Raw genomic sequence first — 27,208 nt, 5'->3', positions numbered from 1 at the left:
GGGTTTTACACAGGACTGCATTATCAGAGCGTATGGAAGAGGCAGCTCCGCCACTCTGTATGCCAATTACATGTATAGACGTAGAAATTGGGAAAATAGACATTACTCTTCTGCAAGCTGGACTTGCTCGAGCCTGGCCAGTAAGTCCTGGTCCTGCTTCTCCTTCACTTCTTTGCCTCTTCTGTCGGCCATCTGCCTAGTCAGCGACTGGTAGTACTGCTCTTGTTTCACTAAAGCTGGAGGGGTCAGTGGCCGCCTCTGGAAAATGTAGGATCTCTGCAACAAGGAATATTAATCGTTTAAAGCCATTGTACACTTTTACTATCATTTATTTTTTCGTTAATGCATCAAAAACGAAGCAATTCTGCAGTCTTCATTAAAAAAAAAATATACCGTATTGTCTATCCCAATCCCATGCTGTCAGGAAGTTTTTTTCATGTTATCACCTCCCTTCCCACTCCCATGCTGTCAGGAACTTTTCTTCATGTTATCACCCCTCTTCCCAGTCCTATGCAGTCAAGAACTTTTCTTCATGTTATCACCCCTCTCTTCCTATTCCCATGCTGTCAGGAACTTTTCTTCATGTTATCACCCCTTTTCCCACTCCCATGCTGTCAGGAACTTTTCTTCATGTAATCACCCTTCTTCCTAATCCCATGCAGTCAGAAACTTTGCCTTATGTTATCACCCCTCTTCCTATTCCTATGCTGTCAGGAACTTTTCTTCATGTAATCACCCTTCTTCCTAATCCCATGCAGTCAGGAACTTTGCCTTATGTTATCACCCCTCTTCCTATTCCTATGCTGTCAGGAACTTTTCTTCATGTAATCACCCTTCTTCCTAATCCCATGCAGTCAGGAACTTTGCCTTATGTTATCACCCCTTTTCCCACTCCCATGCTGTCAGGAACTTTTGTTCATGTTATCACCCCTCTTCCTACTCCCATACAGTCAGGAACTTTTCATGTTTTCACCCCTCTTCCCAGTCCCATGTAGTCAGGAACATTTCTTCATGTTATCACCCCTTTTACCAGTCTCATCCTGTCAGGAACTTTTCTTCATATTATCAACCCTCTTCCCAATTCCTTGCTATCAGGCACTTTTCTTCATGTTATCACTAAGGATGAGCAACTAGCTTCAGATAATTCCTTATCTGAATAGCTATAGAACTTACCGAATAGCTGTATCGGGACACCAGATACCTGGAGCGCTCCCGATAATCAGCTGTTCGGTGCCGCAGCTGAATGTGGCGTGGGTGTGTGACAGTCACAACACATGCATGGAGAGCCTGTTTGTTGCGCTCTCCATGCATGTGTTTTGACTATTACACAGCTACAACTGATCAGCTGTCGTCATCTCTGCCGGTGACCGGAAGAAAACAAAGAACACAGTTGGATCAGCACAGTCCTGTTCCGAAAGCAGAGGACGTTGCAAAGATCTGCAGCTCCGCTCCTAATCACTAGATCATTAATATTATAAATCAGGACAGCCCCTTTAAAGGTGGCTCAAGATTTATTAAAGCTCTTACATAAAACTCAGCGCTCCTAGCATTCTGCCCGTTCCTGATGGCCTCTGCTACACCTCTGTTGTACGCTGCATCTTTCTCTCTCTGTTCTCGATTCACCTGAGCTTGTGCCTAATAAAAAGGCGGAGAAATAAAGTTTATTAGCGGAATTAATGTACATAAAGTTGAATTAATTCTTAAATTTATTACATTACTTACCTTAAGTTACATCCTGCATGATACTTCAGAGCTGCACTCACTATTCTGCTGGTGCAGTCACTGTGTACATACATTACATTACTGATCCTGAGTTACATCCTGTATTATACTCCAGAGCTGCACTCACTATTCTGCTGGTGGAGTCACTGTGTGCATACATTACATTACTGATCCTGAGTTACCTCCTGTATTATACTCCAGAGCTGCACTCACTACTCTGCTGGTGCACTCACTGTGTACATACATTACATTACTGATCCTGAGTTACCTCCTGTATTATACTCCAGAGCTGCACTCACTATTCTGCTGGTGCAGTCACTGTGTACATACATTACATTACTGATCCTGAGTTACACCCTACATTATATTCCAGAGCTGCACTCACTATTCTCCTGGTGCAGTCACTGTGTACATACATTACATTACTGATCCTGAGTTACATCCTGTATTATACTCCAGAGCTGCACTCACTATTCTGCTGGTGCAGTCACTGTGTACATACATTACAGTACTGATCCTGAGTTACATCCTGTATTATACCCCAGAGCTGCACTCACTATTCTGCTGGTGCAGACACTGTGTACATACATTACATTACTGATCCTGAGTTACATCCTGTATTATACCCCAGAGCTGCACTCACTATTCTGCTGGTGCAGTCACTGTGTACATACATTACATTAGTGATCCTGAGTTACACCCTGCATTATATTCCAGAGCTGCACTCACTATTCTGCTGGTGCAGTCACTGTGTACATACATTACATTACTGATCCTGAGTTACATCCTGTATTATACTCCAGAGCTGCGCTCACTATTCTGCTGGTGCAGTCACTGTGTACATACATTACATTACTGATCCTGAGTTACACCCTGCATTATATTCCAGAGCTGCGCTCACTATTCTGCTGGTGCAGTCACTGTGTACATACATTACATTACTGATCCTGAGTTACATCCTGTATTATACCCCAGAGCAATGGCGGATCTTAATAGGGGCGGATGGGGCGGTCGCCCCGGGCCCAAGGTTTTTTGGGGGCCCAGGGGCGGGCTGGGCCGGGTGTCAGAGAGGCAAATGCCCCCCGGGCCGCTCCCCCAGCACCTGTACAGTGCCGGCCGTGCCCTGTGCTGTGACGCCGCCGGCAGCAGACAGCCGCCCACGTCACATTCTATGAGGCCGGGGCCGGGAGCTGTGCACGGCCGTCACCTTGACGGCTGCTCAGCTCCGGCTCCCTCCGGCTGTACTTCCGGGTCAGATGTCGGGCGTGTGCGATGACGTCATCGTGCACGCGCCGACATGTCCCGGAGGATGCTGAAAGCAGAGGCACTGCTGGGAAGCGAGCCGGCTGTGAGGTAAGTATGGGGAACTTTTTTTATTTTTTTATTTATTAAATGAATTAAGTGGGGGAGGGGGTGAGTGGGGGCTGTACACAATGAAGGGGGGGTGACTGGGGCCTGTATATGATGACGGGGGGGTGAGTGGGGGCTGTATATGATGAAGGGGGGTGACTGGGGGCTGTATATAATGAAGGGGGGATGAGTGGGGGCTTCACAGGATGAAGGGGGGATGAGTGGGGGCTTCACATGATGAAGGGGGGTGAGTGGGGCTACACAGGCTGAAGGGGGGTTGAGTGGGGTTGTACAGGATGAAGGGGGGTGACTGGGGTTGTACAGGATGAAGGGGGGTGACTGGGGTTGTACAGGATGAAGGGGGGTGACTGGGGTTGTACAGGATGAAGGGCGGTGAGTGGGGCTGCACATGATGAAGGGGGGTGAGTGGGGCTGCATATGATGAAGGGGGGGTGAGTGGGGCTGAACATGATGAAGTGGGGGATAAGTGGGACTGCACATGATGAATTAAGGGGTAAGTGGGACTGCACATGATGAATTAAGGGGTAAGTGGGACTGCACATGATGAATTGGGGGTAAGGGGGACTGCACATGATGAATTGGGGGTAAGGGGGACTGCACATGATGAATTGGGGGTAAGGGGCACTGCACATGATGAATTGGGGGTAAGGGGGACTGCACATGATGTGGGGGTAAAATTAACTGCACATGATGATGGGGGAGTGGGGCTTCACATGAAGTTGGGGGGAAGGGGACTGCACATGATGAAATGGAAGGGGGGATAAGGGGCTGCAAATGATGAAGCGGCACTGCAGATGAAGTGAGTGGGTGATAGGGGACTGCAATGGATGAAGTAAGGGGACTTCAAATTAAAGTGGGGACATTAAAGTAGATCCCATATGGCCAGGATCACGTTGGGCGATTTTGTGCGTATTGGCCGTAGGCCTACAGCTTATGTGCAACGTCTTTTTAGGCCATGTCCACACGTGGTGGAATGGTGGCGGGTTTTCCGTATGGACCCGCAGCAAACCCAAGTGCTGCAGTCCGTACGGCTGTCAATTCCCGCACGGGGACCGCAGCGCTCAGGTGGGAAGGGGGGTACAGGTTTTATGAACAGCCCCGGGCCCATAGTCCACTTAATCCACCACTGCCCCAGAGCTGCACTCACTATTCTGCTGGTACAGTCACTGTGTACATACATTACATTACTGATCCTGAGTTACATCCTGTATTATACCCCAGAGCTGCACTCACTATTCTGCTGGTGCAGTCACTGTGTACATACACTACATTACTGATCCTGAGTTACACCCTGCATTATATTCCAGAGCTGCGCTCACTATTCTGCTGGTGCAGTCACTGTGTACATACATTACATTACTGATCCTGAGTTACATCCTGTATTATACCCCAGAGCTGCACTCACTATTCTGCTGGTGCAGTCACTGTGTACATACATTACATTACTGATCCTGAGTTACATCCTGTATTATACCCCAGAGCTGCACTCACTATTCTGCTGGTGCAGTCACTGTGTACATACGTTACATTACTGATCCTGAGTTACACCCTGCATTATATTCCAGAGCTGCGCTCACTATTCTGCTGGTGCAGTCACTGTGTACATACATTACATTATTGATCCTGAGTTATATTCAGTATTATACCCCAGAGCTGCACTTAATATTCTGTATATTAAGAACAATTCTATTCCATTAGCTATATTGGCTTATTTCTTCTTTCCTAGCTTTCCCTTTGGGGGAGCTGACGATAGATCTACCATATTTTCCGCTTTGTAAGACGCACTTTTTTTCCCCCAAATTTGGGGGTGAAATGGGGGTGCATCTTACAATGTGGATATACCGGTAACCGGGGGTGTCCGCTGCTGCTGCCCGCCGCCGCTGCTGCCTGCCGCCGCTGCCTGGGATGTCCGCTGCTGCTGCCTGGGGTGTCCGAGTCCGTTGCTGCCCGTGATGTCCGCCGCTGCGGGGGGCTCTGCCGACATTTTGTGAAAGGCCAGAGCCCCCCCCCGCAGTTCTGTGGTTTCCTCCTGGGGGGTGGACTCCAGTAATATGGCTGCCGGGAGGGAGATGAGATTTCAGTGCTAAGATCTCATCTCCCGAGATCTCCATGCTGAGATCTCTATCTGCGCATGCGTCGGCGGCCATTTTACTGGAGTCCACACGCACAGGCTGAAACTACGGAACTTCCAGGGGGCTCTGGTCTTTCAAGAAATGCCGACAGAGACCCCCGCAGCTGCGGATATCCCGGGCAGCGGCGGCGGGCAGCTGCAGCCGAAATCCCAGGCAGTGGCGGCCTCGGACACTCTGGGTAGCGGCGATGGGCAGCAGCAGACACCCTGGGCAGCAGCTGCGGACAGCGGCGGTGGGCAGCAGCAGCAGAGACCCCTGGCAGCAGCAGAGACCCCTGGCAGCAGCAGCAGACACCCCGGGCAGCAGCGCCGCTGGGGACACCCATAGCATCGGACACCCGCAGCGGTGCACTGCACATTGGCCACCCCCTCATCTCACCCTGCAGCAGCACTCCATTCCTGCCTCCTCCAGCAGCGACCATGGGACCCCGCTTCACCCCAGCCTCCACCCCTGGTAAGCAATAAGATGCATGGACTATAAGAAGCACCACCATTTTATTAAAAAAAATTTTTTTCTTTTTTTCTCCTCAAAATTTGGGGTGTGTCATATAATCCAGAGCGTCTTATAAAGCGAAAAATACGGTATATGACTATGTATACATATTACAGAAGTTACCGTGGTCCTCAGTATGGCCTCCTGGTCCTTCATGTGCTGGTAGTGCTGCAGCACCCGCTCCTCTTCCTTTTCCCGCTGCTTCCTCTCTTCTGTATAGTACACGGGGATGTTCTTCTGGGCACGCTGCAGGCACAGGTAGCAGAGTTCCTACAGAGATATACATAAAGCATTGGTGAGAACTGTGAGAATGCTACAAGCCCATTGGTAAAGATAGGTAAAGAGGCCTTCAGGGCACCCAAGATAGTCCAGCAAGTACCAGGACCGTCTCCTAAAGAAAAATCAGCTACAGGATTAGTTTTACACCAGTGCAGAGCTTGCTCAAAAACAGCAGCAGGCAGGTGTCAGTGCATCTGTACAAACAGTGAGCAGAAGTCTTTTGGAGGCAGACCGGGGCAAAGAAGAGCAGCAAATTAAGCCACTTATCTGTACGAAAAGCATCAAAGACCAACTGACATTCTGCAGGAAGTACAGGGATTGGGCTGGGGCAGGGGTACAATTATTTTCTCTGAAAAACCCCATTCAGACTGTTGGGACATCTGGAAGAATGATTGTCCGGAGAAGAAGAGGTGACGCTGCCATTAGTCCTATGTCTGATAACAGTAAAGCCTCTTGAGACCATTCATGTGTGGGGGCGTCTCTTCCAATGACGGGGAATCACTCACAGTTTCGCCTAATAACACTACCATGAATAAAGAATGAGATCGAAACCTCCTCGAGGAGCAACTGGAGCAATGTGGCGATTATGCTTTTTCCATTATGATGGAGACCATGTAACAAAGGAAACATAATAACTTAGTGACTGGGAGGAAAACATTGAAATTATGAGTGTTTGGCCAGGAAACACCCAGATCTCATCACATTGAGAACCTGTGGTCATTCCTGAAAAAGCGACAAACTCTGAGCACTGATTAGACAAGAATGGGGGACAATCAGTACAGATCTGGCCAGAAGATGATGTTCATATGCCGGGGAGAAGGGCAGAAGTCTGGAGAAATAAGGGAGAAGGCTGGAAATATTAAGGCTTTATATAAACTTGTTAAATAAAAGTTTAAAAACTTCTGACAAAAATATCTAAAAACACTGGAGAAGCGAAATGTGTGATAACTAAACTTTTGGCCACGACTGTAGACCATTAGGGATGTTAGATATCATTACTAACCTTTAAACCACTCACTTTCCCAGATACTAATATTACCCTAAAATATTACGACAACTAGGAATAATACATATTATTATTAACCATTACCCTACTCCAGACCACCATGGATAATACTACCTGTCACAGAAAACATTAAAATTCATAAAGTCAAAGAGGAGATTCCAGAATTTCCAGTAGGAAAAATAGCTGTCATTCTGAACTGAACCTCTTTTGATAGTAGAAACACATTTAACATATGGGAAGATAGTAAATTAGGTATAGCTAGGAGGTGAGGAAACTAATTAAGCTAGGAAGAGTTAAACACTAAAGTGTCCTTTGAAGTCAAGACTCCCTTACACAGTGCAGATAATTAGACAGGAAAGACCTTTTCTGGAGTTCAGATAACAAAAGGGACATGTGTTTACACATAGATAGAGAAGTGGAGAAGTCTCCTTTGTCCAAAGAACTCTTGAGTTAAAAGGAAACTTTTGTTCCATTCAGGGGATATGGGACACCTACAACAAGACAGTTGAGCACAGGTGGAAAGTTATGAATATTGGGGTTTGTATAGATCCGATATTGATGAGACATACATGTTCAACTTCAGGACTAATCTGGGAAAAATATGCATATTTTTCATAACTGTGATAGCTGCCTATAAGCCCCTTAACAATAGTGGCCTGATAGATGACAATAGCCATACCATGTTTACTATCTATGGAAAGGTAAAATCTCAATAAAAGAAATATAGTATCGATCTGGAACTTCTGCGATTGCCAGGAGTGAAGATATTGATAATGTAAGGAATTTCATAACATCTTGAATGGCTGAGAACATCCCACAACCCAGCCCACGTGAGGTCATCAAGGGGAAATGTGTGAGTGCAACTTAGGTGCTGATAAAAAGACAAGTCAAATTATGATCTACTGTATGTTCCTGCAGAGAGATACATATCAGTGTATGCACGATCCCATTCAATGGACGTTTCCAATTGCTCTTCTTTGCTAAACTGAGCCATCTCTGTGATCAGCGTAGTAAGTTTCTCTTGTTAATCCTGTTTATATTATGCAATTATATATGCTATATTGTTTTGTCTCCTTTGTAAAAATTTTTGTATATTTTTTATAAACATAAAATGTAATAGTTCTGTTCCTTTTGTTATGTAAACCACACTCCTGGAGGCCTTACGCTTCCAGAAATCAGGCATCGGGTCAGCCTGTATAAATGACTGGTGGTGGCAACAAGTAGTTCTTATCAGGTTATCGTGGAGTTAGCAGCGACCATACAGGGGTATACATATATATTCCATGAGTTGGAATCGGAGGTGTACTGTATATACAATATGCTCACTGTTAGTTCTCCAATATCTGGCCTGTTAGTGGAAACAGCCTGCGGCTTCCTCCGTTAATCGTCGGTCAATCGTGTAATTGTCCGGACGATAGGAGGCAGCAGAGAGCTGTTCGTGACAAAAAGATAACAGCGTGGGGGATTAAGCGTGACCCACCAGGCTCTGATCCTTAACACTAACTTTATAACTTTATTCCCCGTAAACTCCCTGGGATAACGCATATTATTTCTAGTCTAGATCACAAGGGATAATACATATTACCGCTAACATTTTTATCCCCTCTAGACTCCCTGGGATAATACATATTATTACTAACCCTTACCCTACTCTAGACCCTCAGGGGTAATGCATACAATACAATGCATTCACTTTCTAATATTTTATTCCCCCTAGACTCCCTGGGATAATATATATTATTACTAATCCTTACGCTATTCTAGACCACCAGGAATAATATACTACCACTAACATTGATTACCTGGGATAATACACATTATTACAAACCCTGACCCTACTCTAGACCAACAGGGATAATACATACAATACAATACATACAATCGCTAATATTTTATCCCCCTAGACTCCCTGGGATAATATATATTATTACTAACCCTTACACCAATTCAGATTTAAACCAACTCTAGACCACCAGGGATAATACTGAGTGGCATTTTATTATCTCCGCCATGGGTTTGTTTACTTATGTATGATCTCACACACGGCTCTCAATGTCATTCACTCCTCACGATCGTCTTACCTGTCCTGCACGACAGTGATCCATACATGTAGGGGATGATCTTACATGTAGCACATTGGTCTGATTGACTCCAGGATCCGCTCTTGGAATATTCTTAGAAGTTGACGATCCCAATCTAAACGATACACTGACATGTATAAGTTACTTATAATATGGATCCCCTGCGCCTTGTTACACGAGTGCCGCCATTTTTCCGCACAATTTTTCCTTCTGCTCCAGGTTAGGATTCCCTATTTCTCAGTTGCTTGTTGTTTTATTTTATTTATTTTTTTTGCAGGAATAATTGTAGTTTTTATTACCACTATTTTACAGTAGATACAATCTATTGGTCAACTTTTATAATTTTTTAGGGAGGGATAATTAGGAAAAAAATCACATTTCTGCTGCATTTTGCGCCTTTATTCTATGCCATAAATGGTGCAATGTCAATAATACGTTAACGTAATAATTAATACAATTCAGAAACTGTTTTATATGTGTACGTTATATAGACCGCATATTATGTTCTCTTCATAATTTTTTAATACTTGATTTCTCACCTTCACTTATTTTTAATTGAGAAAAAGAGAGGTGAATTTGTTGCATGCTGCAGGCTCAGTCCCTGAGCCCGCTCCATACACCTGCACCTTGTAGACATGTACGTAACATGCCAGTGGAAGAAGCCCACTATTAATCATATATAATTCACATGGCCATCCTATAAGCCAGAAGATCTGCTAATCCACCATCAATAATGAACCTGCAGATCTTCGTTTTTGGACTAAATATTGCATAAATCCGATCCGTTACACGGCTACGGAGCGCTTTCTGGATGTAGACCACTCTGTATCCATCCTGAACCCGGCGGTGTCCATTTACGCCACTGATCTGTGACCCCCGACATATCAGGTCTCCCGCTCTCCGGCTGCCGGCTCTCTATATAACTTTCAACATCTCGCCGACATCTGATACTTTTGAATAAAACTCACGTCGTCCTCTGAAACATTTCCCTCCCTTATAGGAACATTTATTCACTGCGATGAACTATTCATGAACCTCACAAGGAGGAAGAGAAGGAGCTGCTCGTAATACTGAGGACAGAAAGAAACGCCAAACGCCATGTCATAGCGAAGCTTCACCTAACGAGGAGAGAGGAATCAGGGGCACACGACCTGCCAGCCCCCGAGTACACTCTATATACAGTGCCTTGCGAAAGTATTCGCCCCCCCTGGAACTTTTCAACCTTTTCCAACATATCATGCTTCAAACATGAAGATGCCAAATGTAAATTTTTGGTGAAGAATCAACAAGTGGGACACAATTGTGAAGTTGAATGAAATTTATTGGTTATTTTAAATTTTTGTGGAAATTCAAAAACTGAAAAGTGGGGCGTGCAATATTATTCGGCCCCTTTAACGTAATACTTTGTTGCTCCACCTTTTGCTGCGATTACAGCTGAAAGTCACTTGGGGTATGTCTCTATCAATTTTGTACATCGAGAGACTGAAATTCTTGCCCATTCTCCCTTGGCAAACAGCACGAGCTCAGTGAGGTTGGATGGAGATCGTTTGTGAACAGCAGTTTTCAGCTCTTTCCACAGATTCTCGATTGGATTCAGGTCTGGACTGTGACTTGGCCATTCTAACACCTGGATACGTTTATTTGTGAACCATTCCATTGTAGATTTTGCTTTATGTTTGGGATCATTGTCTTGTTGGAAGACAAATCTCCGTCCCAGTCTCAGGTCTTTTTGTAGACTCCAACAGGTTTTCTTTAAGAATGGTCCTGTGTTTGGCTCCATCCATCTTCTCATCAATTTTAACCATCTTCCCTGTCTCTGCTGAAGAAAAGCAAGCCCAAACCATGATGCTGCCACCACCATGTTTGACAGTGGGGATGGTGTGTTAAGGGTGATGATCTGTGTTGCCTTTACACCAAGCATATCGTTTGGCATTGTTGCCAAAAAGTTCGATTTTGGTTTCATCTGACCAGAGCACCTTCTTCCACATGTTTGGTGTGTCTCCCAGGTGGCTTGTTGCAAACTTTAAATGACACTTTTTATGGATATATTTGAGAAATGTCTTTCTTCTTGCCACTCTTCTATAAAGGCCAGATTTGTGCAGTGTAGGACTGATTGTTGTCCTATGGACAGACTGTCCCACCTCAGCTGTAGATCTCTGCAGTTCATTGAGATGAAAGGTTAGAGGGATGGCCAGGTCTGGGTAGATTTGCAGCGGTATGATACTCCTTCCATTTCAATAAGATCGCTTGCACAGTGCTCCTTGGGATGTTTAAAGTTTTGGAAATCATTTTGTATCCAAATCCGGCTTTAAACGTCTCCACAACAGTATCACGGACCTGCCTGTTGTGTTCCTTGGTCTTCATGATGCTCTCTGTTCTTCAAACAGAACCCTGAGACTATCACAGAGCAGGTTATACGGAGACTTGATTACACACAGGTGGATTATATTTAGCATCATTAGTCATTAGGACAACATTGGATCATTCAGAGATCCACAATGAACTTCCCACTTTTCAGTTTTTGAATTTCCAAAAAGATTTAAAATAACCAATAAATTTCGTTCACCTTCACAATTGTGTCCCACTTGCTGTTGATTCTTCACCAAAAATTTACATTTGGTATCTTTATGTTTGAAGCATGATATGTGGGAAAAGGTTGAAAAGTTCCAGGGAGCCAAATACTTTCGCAAGGCACTGTACTCATAAGGGGACATCAAAACTACTATAATACTGCCCCCATATATAGGAATATAACTACTATAATACTGCCCCTATGTACAAGAATATAACTACTATAATACTGCCCCTAGATACAAGAATATAACGACTATAATACTGCCCCTATGTACCAGACTAAAACTACTATAATACTGCCCCTATGTACAAGAATATAACTACTATAATACTGCCCCCTATGTACAAGAATATAACTACTATAATACTGCTCCTATGTACAAGAATATAACTACTATAATACTGCCCCCTATGTACAGGAATATAACTACTATAATACTGCCCCTATGTACAAGAATATAACTACTATAATAGTGCTCCTATGTACAAGAATATAACTACTATAATACTGCCCCCTATGTACAAGAATATAACTACTATAATGCTGCCCCCTATGTACAAGAATGTAACTACTATAATACTGCTCCTATGTACAAGAATATAACTACTATAATACTGCTCCTATGTACAAGAATATAACTACTATAATACTGCCCCTATGTGCAGGAATATAACTACTATAATACCGCCCCTATGTACAAGAATATAACTACTATAATACTGCTCCTATGTACAAGAATATAACTACTATAATACTGCTCCTATATACAAGAATATAACTACTATAATACTGCCCCTATGTACAAGAATATAACTACTATAATACTGCTCCTATGTACAAGAATATAACTACTATAATACTGCCCCTATGTACAAGAATATAACTACTATAATACTGCTCCTATGTACAAGAATATAACTACTATAATGCTGCCCCTATATACAAGAATATAACTACTATAATACTGCCCCTATGTACAAGAATATAACTACTATAATACTGCCCCTATGTACAAGAATATAACTGCTATAATACTGCTCCTATATACAAGAATATAACTACTATAATACTGCCCCTATATACAAGAATATAACTACTATAATACTGCCCCTATGTACAAGAATATAACTACTATAATACTGCCCCTATGTACAAGAATATAACTGCTATAATACTGCTCCTATATACAAGAATATAACTACTATAATGCTTCCCCTATATACAAGAATATAACTACTATAATACTGCCCCTATATACAAGAATATGACTACTATAATACTGCCCCTATGTACAAGAATATAACTACTATAATACTGCCCCCTATGTACAAGAATATAACTACTATAATACTGCCCCCTATGTACAAGAATATAACTACTATAATACTGCCCCATATGTACAAGAATATAACTACTATAATACTGCCGCTCGTGTTCGGATCTCATAAGTTATCCACATAAGATGTTACACCAGTGGCAGTATTATATGGCAGCTGATGTCAGTGTTTTCCTTTATTCCCTCTCACCTTTCAGGAGCAGTTTTTGGCTTTGGGATTGTCTCCAGGTCTTCTCTCAGGCTGACGCCGGTGACTCTGGCAGGCACAATGTACTGTCTGTTCAGTAAACGTTTACCTGGGGAGTTATCTGTATACAGGATACATATGACTTATACAATGAGGTCCATACGTATTATAGCCATACATACACAGACAGGATGAGGCGGCATTACTTTTAAATGGAGTATCCCCTTCCGCATGAAAGTTGCATTAAGCAGAAAGTATCAAGCTGTAATAAAAAAGCTTAGAAACCAAAATGGTAAAAAAAGGATTTCCATGCAAAACCTAAAACACACCATGGCACTGATTCATCTTCACGTTTTATTTTTTTTAAACTAATTTTGTTTGCATCCAACTCATTCTTCAATTTGCATCTTTTGCCATTTTTGTGACTTAAAGAACAGTTCAATACAGGAAAAAAAATACTTTTTGACTTTGCACCAAATTCATAAGCCATTGCCCTGAAAGCTGCCATATTATTGTTCCTTCCCGGGGAAAGACCTGGCTAGTCATTGCTTGCGTTGAGAAACATGTGATGGTGTCTCCGCGGCTTGTGTTTTGCATGTTTTGCATATTTCCCATAAAGGATGGGGGCATTGCTCTAGAATCACTGCGTTGAGAAACATGTGATGGTGTCTCCGCAGTGTCGGATGTTTATCTCCATGAGTTCATTCATCCTCATTTTTCACATATTAGAGTCAATAGCATCAATGGGGGCGCCGTTGGTGCCCAAAACGTCCGTGGTCTGGCACTTCTGTTAATTTCAATAAGTGACCGCTCTCTGGTTCAGCAGTTGAGTTCCTATTGAAATGAATGGGAGCGAAGCTGCAGTACCTGAGAATGACCACTCCACAGTGTATGGCGCTGTTGTTTACGGGGTTCATACATTTGTTTCCAGGCCGCCACACAGATGATCGCTGTGGGTGTCTGCGTCAGAGCACCACTGATCTTATATTCATGACCTATCCTATGGATCTTCCATCGATACCATAGTCCTGGACGATCCTTTTAAATCTTAGCTGACTGTAGAAAACAGAAACCTGACTCAATACAAGTCATTTTACCTCTTCTGCCGGACACTGGTTCTTCTTTGCAATGTTCTTCCTCTTCTCTGTTCGGCTCCTCCAGGTTCCCCACCTCTCCATATTCTTCTGGTATCGTCTCCATTCCTATAGCTTGCTCTGTTTCTTTCGGTTGCAACCTGAGAAAAAAACCTGGCAGTAAGTGTTTCATTTCCCAGCAGCTCCCCCGCAGGGGAAGTGAAGCATTACACAGTCCTTATTCATATCGGTGGGTTATCTATCTAATGCAGGATGGGACAGGACCTTCAGTGGCATTTTAATGGAGCACACGCCGATGCTCACGTGGATCGGCTACTATCAACCCGATCAGTTACTCTGGCAGCCAGGGGTCTGTTGAGAGCCCCCGTCACTGCCATATTGGTCCTCCAGAGAAGATAAGCTATAGGCTGAGCTCCATAAGAAACCGAGATATGCGCTATGTCCCCTTATCCTTCTCACCCCCCAATAGGGGTGGTCTTTGTTGTCCTTTCTCATTCTCGGGTCCTCCTGGGAGTTTGAGGGTTCTGCGCAGGATCTTGGTTGTTCCCAGCATTGCGCTTTTCTGGACAGAGCTCAGATGTTGCTCCTGGGATCTGTTGTAGCCGTTCTTCCAACTTAGGGGTCACTGCTCCAAGTGCTCCTATCACCACTGGAATCACGGTTGCCTTCACCTTCCACATCTTCTCCGGTTCTCCTTTGAGGCCCTGGTATTCCTCCAGCTTCTCATATTCCTTCTTTCTGATGTTGCTGGCACTTGGCACTGCCTCATCTATTATCATTGCTGTCTTCTGGTCCTTGTCTATCACAATGTCTGGTTGGTTAGCCAACACCTGCTTATCCGTCTGGATCTTGAAGTCCCACAGGATTTTAGCCTTTTCATTCTCCACCACTTTCTCTGGGGTCTCCCACCCGGACTTAGGAGGACTTAGCCCATTTGCTGTGCAGATGTTCCTGTATACAATTCCCGCTACTTGGTTGTGGCGCTCAGTATACGCTGTTCGCCCTGCCATTTTATCCCCCATTAAAAAAAAAAAAAGAAATTAAAAAACACATAAAAAATAATCATTTGATATGTTTGTCGCATCATAGAAGTTCCGGCTTTTAAAATATCAATTTTTTTTAACCCGATAGGTAAATGCCGTCATGCGGATAAAAAAAAAACAACAACGCAGGATTGAAATTTTTAAACCACCCCTACTCACTAAAAAAAAAAAAAAAAAGTGCAATAAACAAAATATCATCTTTTTTTCTACACGTAAATGTGTTAAAAAAAAATCAAACTATACAAGTTTGGGAAAACCCTGAAAACCATTACTCAGAGTCATTTGTACCCCAGAAAAAAGGCCATGAAAAATAAATCCCCAAAACCAAGCCAGAATTGCGTTTTTTTTTTTACAATTTCACCGCATTTAGAATGTTGTATTTTCCAGCAAATTAAATGCTAAAATGAATGGTTACAAAACTACAATTATGTGGACGGAGAAATAGAAAAGTTATGGTTCTTGAGGGAAGGGGAAGAAAGAACGAGGCGGAAAACGAAAAATCACCCCTTAGGCTAGTTTCACATTAGCGTTTTTTTGCGCAGCGCATCAGGCGCATAAAAAACGCAAAACAAATGTCCGTTTTTTTTACGTCATGCGCACGCTGATGCGTCAAAAAAACGCAGCGTTGCTTGCGTTTTACATGTGTTTTTGCATGCGTATGCGTTTTTAGGTGTGACATTTTTTCCATTGTCTAGAGAACATTCTAGACTTGTTTAACTCAAAAACGCATGCGCAAAAAAACGCAAGCGTGCGCAAGACCATGCGCACGCATGCGTTCCCATAGACTTCAATGTGTTTTTTTTGCGCATTCCGTGCGCAAGCGTGCGCATGCGTTTTTTTGCCGAGACAGGGCGCACCAAAAAATGCAACATGCTGCGTCTGGCGCGCCTGGCGCGAAAGACAAAAAAACGCATGCGCACGAAAACGCAAGTGTGCGCAAGACCATGCGCACGTCATGTTAAACATAGGTGCGCAGTGCGCATGCGCACGGGTGCGCACGATGCGCTGCGCACAAAAGCGCTAATGTGAAACCAGCCTAAGAAACTGTTTTTGACAACTTTGCGAACATCTTGGACGGCAAGGAAGACACAGAAGTGGTTCCTTGACCAAATTGAGCTCAGTGCTCCACGAGGGACCAATCGCCATCTAGGTACGGACTCAGCATGCTAGAGAAAAATTGAAGGGTTTTGGAAACTTTTGAGAAGTTGGATGTTTGATCCGTGATGGCCGCACTGATGTGTTACAACAGGATCCATTGGAGAAATCAACTTTTGGAAGAGATGAAATAAAAATAGGAAAGTGACCAGAAACCTGAGGGATGAAAATAATCAAGGAGATCGTGAAGAAGCCCGAAGGCCGAGACATGGGAGCGCAGATCATAGACGGTCTCTATGACTTACCTCGGGAACAGAAGAGCGCTGCATGATCGAGGCCGCAGCGGGGGGTCTTCTACGGAGGACATGATAGAATCCGCTGTCCCCGGCCTCTGATAAAGAAGAATATTACAACATTTATGGATTCTCATACGAAGAAGCTAATACAATACCTGCCTGAAAAGTTTGCCCAAAATTAGAACATTTTTTTTTTCCGGAAATAGCGCCACTCTTGTGCATAAGTGGTGTCGGGTACTGCAGTTAAGCCGACTAGTAAAATACGCTTTCTTTCTTTCACAGTTATCACCACACATGTCTATAGGTTATTTCTTATATTGCAGCTTTGCTCCATGGAATCAGTAGTCAGGGGTGGCAGCCATGACTTTCTGATCCGTGATGACCCCTTTAATCCTCTCCTAACTATTTATTCAGTACTGTCTCATATTAAAATTAAACTAACAATTAAGAAATCTCCTTTGTGTGTCTCGGGAATCTGGTATATGCCTCCATCCTCCTCCTTACTGTCCTGTGTGTGGATCAGGGAGGACAGCCTGCAGCAGGAGCCTCTCCCCTCTGCTTTATTGTTTATTTTTATCCTTAATTGTTGAGGGTTTTTTTTTTCCTTTAAGGAGTGGAAAAAAGTTACCATCTAAACTGAGTGCATGGTGGTTGTACCGATCGGGCACTCAGCCTTAAAGAGGGTTATAGCAGATGAATGGGGGTCCGATGTAACAAGAGTGGACAGATAGAGACCATCGCTGCATTTTCTGTCTATAGTAGTGCTGGTCAGACATGAGCATTGCAGCTCCATTTACATGGAGAACAAGAGACCCCCATTCTCATGATTGGCGTAAGCCCCTAGAAATCCAGCATTTATGGTGAATGGTGGGACAATCCGTCCGCTGACTTACGTTGCAGAGGGATCTCACTAAGGTTCCGGTTCCGTCCATACTATTCACAAACTCCTTATAAAACTTCATCTTGACCTTCAGCTCCCGGATCAGCAGAGCTCCGATGCCTTTAAAGGTGAATTCTACGTGTTGTTTCGTAGCGACAGATCGCGAGAAAGCGCCGAGGGTCTCCCTGACGCACGCCTCGATGGTGTCTCTGTTGTAGGGACAGGAGAATGACAGGGCGATGAAATTCAGGGGGACGATCGGGATGTCACCTGGAATCGGAGGAAGGAGATACAGTTCACTAAGTTTTACATATGGCTTAAATACAATAGGACAACACGTGTCCCCCCAACCCCCTGGTGATAGACCACCACGTCCAGGACTGCACATATCTGCGCTATCAATGTCCAAGCTGGATACATCCCTTTAAGTGTGCACTAGTGGAATATCAAAAAGAGGTAACTGCTAACCTCGTCCACTGGGGGCCGACATGTCTAGAAGTTACAAAGCCGTTACAGGAAGGTATGTACAATACGTCAGGACATAAACCATCTGAGGCTGGTCAGCGGCCTGGGTCTAATAACATCCCGCCAGCGAATAATGAATTACATACTGTGCTCTACTGATCCCCAGCTGAACATAAACCAGGACACATAGCTATTACTGAGCTACATCCCGTATAATACTCCAGAGCTGCACTCACTATTCTGCTGGTGCAGTCACTGTGTACATACATTACATTACTGATCCTGAGTTACATCCTGTATTATACCCCAGAGCTGCACTCGATATTCTGCTGGTGCAGTCACTGTGTACATACATTACATTACTGATCCTGAGTTACCTCCTGTATTATACCCCAGAGCTGCACTCACTATTCTGCTGGTGCAGTCACTATGTACATACATTATATTACTGATCCTGAGTTACATCCTATATTATACTCCAGAGCTGCACACACTATTCTGCTGGTGCAGTCACGGTGTACATACATTACATTACCGATCCTGAGTTACATCCTGTATTATACTCCAGAGCTGCACTCACTATTCTGCTGGTGCAGTCACAGTGTACATACATTACATTAATAATGTAATGTATGTACACAGTGACTGCACCAGCAGAATAGTGAGTGCAGCTCTGGAGCATAGTACAGGATGTAACTCAGGATCGGTAATGTAATGTAAGTAACAGTAAGGTAATTCCTGAATGGATGATACTCACCTGTTGTGAATACCTTGTTGAACTTCAACCCATGGAGTTGGATGAGTTTTTCTGACAGCAGGAAGACCGGCCGTTGTATGACGATGAACTTGTTGTTGCCGACGTCCAGTTTCTGTCTGGAGAGAGTAAATGTCCCCAGTCCTGGAATCTGGACCCCCTAAACACACAGATAGGTATAAGAACCGCGTCCAGATATGGGGCACACTTTGTCCTGATAACATTACACCTATTAGCAGAGCGCTAAATATAACAACAGAACAACCCAAAGGAATGTGGAGCTGTCGGGAGGTCGTGTGGGATCCTGGACTCCTGTGCAAAAACGGCTGCCATGCCGTATACTAACAATGATGGCGTTAACATCACCTTCTGCAGAGACATCTGATGCTGCACGAAGTCCGAGACGGAAGCCCAAATGGCGCAAACATCTGCAAGAAACACATAGAGATAAATTCCCGGGAGCTGAGAGGATTTGATTTTCGTCATTTTTTATTTTTGTGCTGAATCCATTGTGACTTTTGCGCCATTTTGACACTTGTTTTTTGGGGTTTTTTTTTTTTTCAGTTGTCGTCATTTTTATGCCTTTACAGTATAAGCCAGGTTTTCAATATCCGGCTGTTTCCTGCTAATTCGCCAATTGGAATTTTTTAAAATGTTTGCAAAACTATTGACCCGATTCATTATTGCATTTGCACCTTCTTTTGGAAAATTATTAAAAGGATTGTGCTTCATTTTACCTTTAAAAGCTACAAAATAAAGTATATTTTAATTTGAAACAAATTTATTAAACATTGAAATTTTTAATTTTTTTTTGCAAAAAGTTGGTGTAAAAAACATAAAAGTCACATCATATACGTTGAAGATACAGAAAACCCCTGAAGAAGTTAATAACCCCTGAAGAAGTCGTAATCGAAGTATAAGGTCTAGGTGATACTACGGCGCCGTGCCAGAGAAGGAGCGCAGCGATCATCATCACGAGGGCAGCTGCGGATTTAATTAGCAGCTATTACGTTTCCCTCCATTCAGTGCTTTACACACGAGCAGCAGATTTATTACCTGGTAACACAATACGGCCATCTGCGAAACAATGGACCCGGCGAAACATTTAGTGTAATACTTTCCTACAGAGGAGCGTCGCTACTCATCAGAAGATGCAGCAACGCTCCTGGGGTCACATGGAGAATGAATAACAGGTCACAATACGGAGACCCCCCCCAAGCTCCGAATCATCAGATGTGTTTTTATTTATCTCTTTTCTTAAGTTATTTTTCTTGTCTTTCTGTTTTTTTCACCATATTCATCATGATTTTAGATCAACTTGGCGCACATTGAAAGATTTCTATATATGCGACCTTTTAGCATAAAATGACCTTTTATGTCCCTATAATTTGCATGACGACTTGTAGTTTTCAATGACAGCATGATATTTTCATACATCAGACTTTTACGGACATGGTGATACCAGATCTGCAGGCAGAGAACGCGTCAGAGTTGTTACTTCTGCCATTTCCCGTTCTATGGAGCGGCTTCTGGGCAGTTTTATATTTATATATATTTTTTTTCTTGTCTGTTTATTTGTCCTTACCGTCCTCTGTGAGTTTCGGGAGCATCTGAAAGCCGATTCTCCCAGAGTCCTGCAGAAAATCCAACATTTTTTAGACCTAAAAGACCAAAAAAAACAAAAGAATATATGACATAAAATGATGGATGGATGGATGGAGTTTTGCTAAAAAGGGTACATACCCCGGCAGAATTTTTTCTTTCTTGGCCTTTTTTCAGAGAATATGAGTGATAACACCAAAACTTATTCTCCACTCATGGTTAGTGGTTGGGTGAAGCCATTTATTGTCAAACTACTGTTTTCTCTTTTTAAATCATAATGACAACCCAAAACATCCAAATGACCCTGATCAAAAGTTCACGTACCCCATTTTTTAATACCGTGTATTGCCCCCTCTAACATCAATGACAGCTTGAAGTCTTTTGTGGTAGTTGTGGATGAGGTTCTTTATTTTCTCAGATGGTAAAGCTGCCCACTCTTTTTGGCAAAAAGCCTCCAGTTCCTGTAAATTCTTGGACTGTCTAGCATGAACTGCACGCCTGAGATCTCCCCAGAGGGGCTCAATGATACTGAGGTCAGGAGACTGAGATGGCCTCTGTGATGAAGGAGCAGCCGCCATCTTAGATATGGGGCCACATGTCTGAGCTTGGCATCCATTTTGGTCTAAGCTCAGGAATTACAGGCAGTTAACGGCTTCTATACCCTCAGGTGCTGTGTACTTAGTAAATACAAGCAGGATTTAGTGTTCCAATGCTAAATAGCCAGGGCCATTGGTGTGATAATGAGGATAGGCCCAAAACAGAGCTTCAAAGCTCAGGTACGGAGCCGTGCCAGCAGGGAGGAACGGGTCTGTGTGCGTTCCTCCACACTTGGTGGCAAGCGGTGGGATCAGAGTAATAGTGTGCGTGGGACTTCTACTCCCAGACACTAGAGACTACCAGCGGTAACTTTCACTGCTGGGGTCTTAAGGTCGGATCCAGCTTAAAATGTTAAGAGTAACAGAAGTTTAAAGTGATAGATACATTAAAAGTAGTATGGTTAACACTATGTATAGTTGGTGTAGAATGTTGGAAAATAAGAGAAATGTTCAACAGGTCCCGGGCACTGAAGTAAGAAAAATGCTGACCATGACTGATTACTGAAGGGAAAAAAAAAAAGCATGTGGAATTGAAACAGACAGCGGTCCATAGATCAGGTCCTGAGTACCACAAACACCCCAAAACAAAAGAGGGAAGCTTGTGGTGACCTGGTAGGCCAGAGCCTTGGTCATTGCGCTCTAAATTGCAAAATGTTGCTAAAAGTGAGAAAAGTGGGAGGTACGCACCCGTTGAGGAATTCAGGTGGTCCTACCCCAACCAAAGGGAAATTGTCAGTGGAGTATGCAGCGGCAAGTAGCCATAAGCTACCCGGAGCATGACGGCCCCCGGTCTTGTTTGGCTCCCCGTGTGTCAGGGGCTTTGCTGAATGACCGGTCAGACAAAAAGAAGGTGGGGAAGCTTCAGAAAGAAAAACAACGGAGACGAGATTGTCGAGGACGACAATGGTAAAAGGAAGGGTGTATGTAGGAGAAGTGGACTGACCTATGGACCTGTCTGCAGTAGGAAGGTAAATGTACAATGTGCTTGACGTGGACTGCTGTATATGAATGTGGGAGACAGTAGAGGATGGTGAAGTACTGTGTTTGGCCACTAGGGGGAAACCAAGGGCAGCAGGAAAAGAAGACGGTGTAGTACTGTAGTTTGGCCACAAGATGGAAGCAGGGAGCAGTGAGGAAAGGACTTAACATCAGCTTAAGGCTACAAACCGCAGTCATGGGGGGCGGAGTTACAGGAGCTCTAGCGGGGAATTCCCAGGGAGGGGAATATAAGAAGGGGTAGAGAGTTTCAGAAGAAAGCCAGTCCAGGGAGAGGAGCTCAAGAGAAGAGAAGACAGGAGGAAGAGACAGACAGAGAAGAAGCTCCGGTAGGGACTGAGAAGGAGAGAGACGGTCAGGTGGGTGGCCCTTACAGGAGAGTCACAGGACTGAGAAGGCCTGGGGGTATTAGACGGACGGACTCGTACGGGTGAAGCGTTGTGGTGGTAGGCCTAGGGCAGCCACAGTGAAAGAGCCGCGAGGGACGTCAATCAGGAAAAGGAAGAAAGTGAAAGGTACCCGGGCCTGTGTGCGGAGTTTGTTGTGCAGCTGCTGTGTGGTGCTGCGGTTGTCGAGAGGACGGCCAATAAAGAGGACCTGTTGAACGCACATCTGTATCTGTCTCAAGTCTGATCGCGGCGGAAAGAGGACCACCCCCCAGTCGGCGCACGTACCTACATATGGACTGTCTTCAGATTGATGGACTGTGTTACTCTTGTTCCTGGGTCCTCGCCAGGGAGGGAGAATAGATAATATATAGATATGGGATCCGAAGCGACAGGAGGACTGGAGCTTTGTGGGTATCAAAAAACTGGCCGTCACACCGAAACATAGATTAGGTCTGAACAGGTGCTTACCTAGAGTCGCCAACTCATATACAATCAAACACATAAAGCAGCACTCTGCAGTGCTATAGCATGCAAACATGAAACGTGAATTGCATTACTGCACTAGAAATATGAGAAAGCTTAGCGCATAGATTGGCTAATTCATGTGTACATGGCAGCCATGCGCTAAGCATTCTCATATTTCTAGTGCAGTAATGCAATTCATGTTTCATGTTTGCATGCTATAGCGCTGCAGAGTGCTGCTTTATGTGTTTAGCTTTGCCGGTGACGCGTGAAGCCAATGAATCGCTCTGATCGTCTCCACTATTAACAGTTCTCACCCACCATCAGTCTCCCCGCAGAGCCTCTCACCCTCCGTCAGTCTCCCCGCAGAGCTTCTCACCCTCCGTCAGTCTCCCCGCAGAGCCTCTCACCCTCCGTCAGTCTCCCCGCAGAGCTTCTCACCCTCCGTCAGTCTCCCCGCAGAGCCTCTCACCCTCCGTCAGTCTCCCCGCAGAGCCTCTCACCCTCCGTCAGTCTCCCCGCAGAGCTTCTCACCCTCCGTCAGTCTCCCCGCAGAGCTTCTCACCCTCCGTCAGTCTCCCGGCAGAGCCTCTCACCCTCCGTCAGTCTCCCGGCAGAGCCACTCACCCTCCGTCAGTCTCCCCGCAGATTTTCTCACCCTCCCCGCAGATTCTCTCACCCTCCGTCAGTCTCCCCGCAGATTCTCTCACCCTCCCCTGTGTATCAGGGGCTTTGCTGAATGACCGGTCAGACAAAAAGAAGGTGGGGAAGCTTCAGAAAGAAAAACAACGGAGACGAGATTGTCGAGGACGACAATGGTAAAAGGAAGGATGTATGTAGGGGAAGTGGACTGACCTATGGGCCTGTCTGCAGTAGGAAGGTAAATGTACAATGTGCTTGACAGCTGGAGACAGTAGAGGATGGTGAAGTACTGTGTTTGGCCACTAGGGGGAAACCAAGGGCAGCAGGAAAAGATCGCTCTGATCGTCACCACTATTAACAGTTCTCACCCACCATCAGTCTCCCCGCAAAGCTTCTCGCCCTCCGTCAGTCACCCCACAGAGCTTCTCACCCTCCGTCAGTCTCCCCGCAGAGCCTCTCACCCTCCGTCAGTCTCCCCGCAGAGCCTCTCGCCCTCCGTCAGTCTCCCCGCAGAGCCTCTCGCCCTCCGTCAGTCTCCCCGCAGAGCCTCTCGCCCTCCGTCAGTCTCCCCGCAGAGCCTCTCGCTCTCCGTCAGTCTCCCCGCAGAGCCTCTCGCCCTCCGTCAGTCTCCCCGCAGAGCCTCTCGCCCTCCGTCAGTCTCCCCCGCAGAGCCTCTCGCCCTCCGTCAGTCTCCCCCGCAGAGCCTCTCGCCCTCCGTCAGTCTCCCCCGCAGAGCCTCTCGCCCTCCGTCAGTCTCCCCCGCAGAGCCTCTCGCCCTCCGTCAGTCTCCCCGCAGAGCCTCTCGCCCTCCGTCAGTCTCCCCGCAGAGCCTCTCGCCCTCCGTCAGTCTCCCCGCAGAGCCTCTCGCCCTCCGTCAGTCTCCCCGCAGAGCCTCTCGCCCTCCGTCAGTCTCCCCGCAGAGCCTCTCGCCCTCCGTCAGTCTCCCCGCAGAGCCTCTCGCCCTCCGTCAGTCTCCCCGCAGAGCCTCTCGCCCTCCGTCAGTCTCCCCGCAGAGCCTCTCGCCCTCCGTCAGTCTCCCCGCAGCCTCTCGCCCTCCGTCAGTCTCCCCGCAGAGCTTCTCGCCCTCCGTCAGTCTCCCCGCAGAGCTTCTCGCCCTCCGTCAGTCTCCCCGCAGAGCTTCTCGCCCTCCGTCAGTCTCCCCGCAGAGCTTCTCGCCCTCCGTCAGTCTCCCCGCAGAGCCTCTCGCCCTCCGTCAGTCTCCCCGCAGAGCCTCTCGCCCTCCGTCAGTCTCTCCGCAGAGCCTCTCGCCCTCCGTCAGTCTCCCCGCAGAGCCTCTCGCCCTCCGTCAGTCTCCCCGCAGAGCTTCTCGCCCTCCGTCAGTCTCCCCGCAGAGCTTCTCGCCCTCCGTCAGTCTCCCCGCAGAGCCTCTCGCCCTCCGTCAGTCTCCCCGCAGAGCTTCTCGCCCTCCGTCAGTCTCCCCGCAGAGCTTCTCGCCCTCCGTCAGTCTCCCCGCAGAGCTTCTCGCCCTCCGTCAGTCTCCCCGCAGAGCTTCTCGCCCTCCGTCAGTCTCCCCGCAGAGCCTCTCGCCCTCCGTCAGTCTCCCCGCAGAGCTTCTCGCCCTCCGTCAGTCTCCCCGCAGAGCTTCTCGCCCTCCGTCAGTCTCCCCGCAGAGCTTCTCGCCCTCCGTCAGTCTCCCCGCAGAGCCTCTCACCCTCCGTCAGTCTCTCCGCAGAGCTTCTCACCCTCTCCGTCCTCCGGGCAGACGTCTCCTCTCCGCTTCTCTCTTCTCTCGGATTTATCCGTCTCTAGGACGCGCAGGGAGAACCCGGCTGTTGCTAGGGGTGACGTCATGGCGCCCCTCCGCAGACTCCGCCCAGGTGTACAGAGCGGGAACGTGCTGCGGAGAGACAACTACTGAGCATGCGCGGAAGGCACGGGGCCGGGCGACAGTGAGTGACAGTGTATAGTAATCACGGTGTAACCGGCCATGTGATCGTGTCCGTGATGCGTTACCGCGTGTGTGCAGCGACTTCAATGGCCGTGATAAGTCACACACACAAGAGCCGGGTACTAAACAGAGATTCCACGTCCATAATGATAGTGATGTCCCCAAAACTCCGTGCGGTGACCCCATAGACAGTGCCGGTGCCCCTACAAATAGTAATCCCTAGCAGCATGGTGCCAGTGTGGAGGCCCCATAGCATGCCACATACAGCTAGTAGTGTCATACAGAGAGCCCCCATAACCAGTGCCACTAGAATGCCCCCCATAAGCAGTGCTAGCTGTAGCACGCTCTCATAAATTGTGACAAAGTCCCCCCATATACAGTGTCACCAGAGCCAGCTGGAGTACATAACTGCGTCTGGGTGCCGCGGTACCACTGGCAGAGGGTCCTCATCTATAGAGCCACGTAGAGGCCCTCTATAATCAGTGCCTGATGCCCTAACAGTGGAGGATGGAGGATCAGCACTGTGGTCTTCTATGGCCGTGCCCCCATTATGGTTTCCTCCACAGCTGCAGTTCTCCAGTATGGCGGAGGTGATGGCAGATGAGCGTGCCTGTGCACCGGGCAGCCGGGGGGGGGGGGATCGGCCTGTGCATCGGGCAGCCAGGGGGGGGGGATCGGCCTGTGCATCGGGCAGCCGGGGGCGGGGGGGAATCGGCCTGTGCATCAGGCAGCCGGGGGGGGGGGGGGGGGGAAATCGGCCTGTGCATCGGGCAGCCAGGGGGGGGGGGGGGATCGGCCTGTGCACCGGGCAGCCAGGGGGGGGGGGATCGGCCTGTGCATCGGGCAGCCGGGGGGGGGGGGGATCGGCCTGTGCACCGGGCAGCCAGGGGGGGGGGAAATCGGCCTGTGCACCGGGCAGCCAGGGGGGGGGGGGGATCGGCCTGTGCACCGGGCAGCCAGGGGGGGGGATCGGCCTGTGCACCGGGCAGCCAGGGGGGGGGATCGGCCTGTGCACCGGGCAGCCAGGGGGGGGGAATCGGCCTGTGCACCGGGCAGCCAGGGGGGGGGGATCGGCCTGTGCACCGGGCAGCCGGGGGGGGGGGGATCGGCCTGTGCACCGGGCAGCCGGGGGGGGGGGGGATCGGCCTGTGCACCGGGCAGCCAGGGGGGGGGATCTGCCTGTGCATCGGGCAGCCGGGGGGGGGGGGGAATCTGCCTGTGCATCGGGCAGCCGGGGGGGGGAAGATCGGCCTGTGCATCGGGCAGCCAGGGGGGGGGGATCAGTTTGTGCATCGGGCAGCCAGGGGGGGGATCGGCCTGTGCATCGGGCAGCCGGGGGCGGGGGGGAATCGGCCTGTGCATCAGGCAGCCAGGGGGGGGGGGAAAATCGGCCTGTGCATCGGGCAGCCGGGGGGGGGGGGGGGGGGGAAATCGGCCTGTGCATCGGGCAGCCGGGGGGGGAGAAAATCGCTCGCCTTTTGGAATTCTTTGGGAGCAGACAAACTTGTATTAATGCGTGAAAACTCTACGGCCGCCATTCATGGTCGTCTTTGCGCCGTTTCCTGGGGTGAATTGCTTCTAATAATGACTTATGTTTGTGCCTCTTTTTTTTTTTTTTTCCCCTTGGTTTCATCTTTCTTTTCTTTTGGCACTCACTCCAGGAATATAAAGTCTGCCTAATAATAAAGCCCATGATTTTCTAACTGCCCAACCTGACTGCCCGCTGCAGCTTGTACTGAGCGGTGTGAGATCTATGCAGGCAGGAGGGACATGGAGGAGCTGCCAGGTTAGGTTGGTGGAGATT

The 27,208-nt window shown here is 47.0% G+C and overlaps 1 protein-coding gene across 4 annotated transcripts in view; it reads right to left on the bottom strand.

Moving 5' to 3' along the window:
* The window catches only part of CCDC81 (coiled-coil domain containing 81), a 30,538-nt gene extending 5,239 nt beyond the window's left edge, over positions 1 to 25,299 (bottom strand). Inside the window, exons 1-12 of one of the 4 annotated variants that reach the window (XM_073569243.1) lie at positions 25,199 to 25,299; positions 20,394 to 20,469; positions 19,175 to 19,236; positions 18,812 to 18,968; positions 17,603 to 17,859; positions 16,719 to 16,804; positions 14,279 to 14,415; positions 13,185 to 13,302; positions 9,084 to 9,198; positions 5,841 to 5,987; positions 1,528 to 1,635; positions 107 to 276 (exon numbers count right to left, since the gene is read on the bottom strand). In XM_073569243.1, coding sequence (XP_073425344.1) covers positions 107 to 276; positions 1,528 to 1,635; positions 5,841 to 5,987; positions 9,084 to 9,198; positions 13,185 to 13,302; positions 14,279 to 14,415; positions 16,719 to 16,804; positions 17,603 to 17,859; positions 18,812 to 18,968; positions 19,175 to 19,236; positions 20,394 to 20,460 — 1,424 coding nt within the window. In that variant the 5' untranslated portion in view covers positions 20,461 to 20,469; positions 25,199 to 25,299. Of the gene's footprint in view, positions 1 to 106; positions 277 to 1,527; positions 1,636 to 5,840; positions 5,988 to 9,083; positions 9,199 to 13,184; positions 13,303 to 14,278; positions 14,416 to 16,718; positions 16,805 to 17,602; positions 17,860 to 18,811; positions 18,969 to 19,174; positions 19,237 to 20,393; positions 20,470 to 22,676; positions 22,866 to 25,167 lie in introns of those variants that run through there. The other 3 variants (XM_073569245.1, XM_073569241.1, XM_073569244.1) reach the window with 3 other exon arrangements.
* Positions 25,300 to 27,208: the final 1,909 nt, after the last annotated feature.

Source organism: Dendrobates tinctorius, unplaced genomic scaffold (genome assembly GCF_039654945.1).
Source record: "Dendrobates tinctorius isolate UK_male_01 unplaced genomic scaffold, ASM3965494v1 ptg000023l, whole genome shotgun sequence".
Lineage (NCBI taxonomy): Eukaryota > Metazoa > Chordata > Amphibia > Anura > Dendrobatidae > Dendrobates > Dendrobates tinctorius.
Note: the sequence above shows the minus strand (reverse complement) of the source record. Positions and strands in the feature narration are given on the sequence as shown.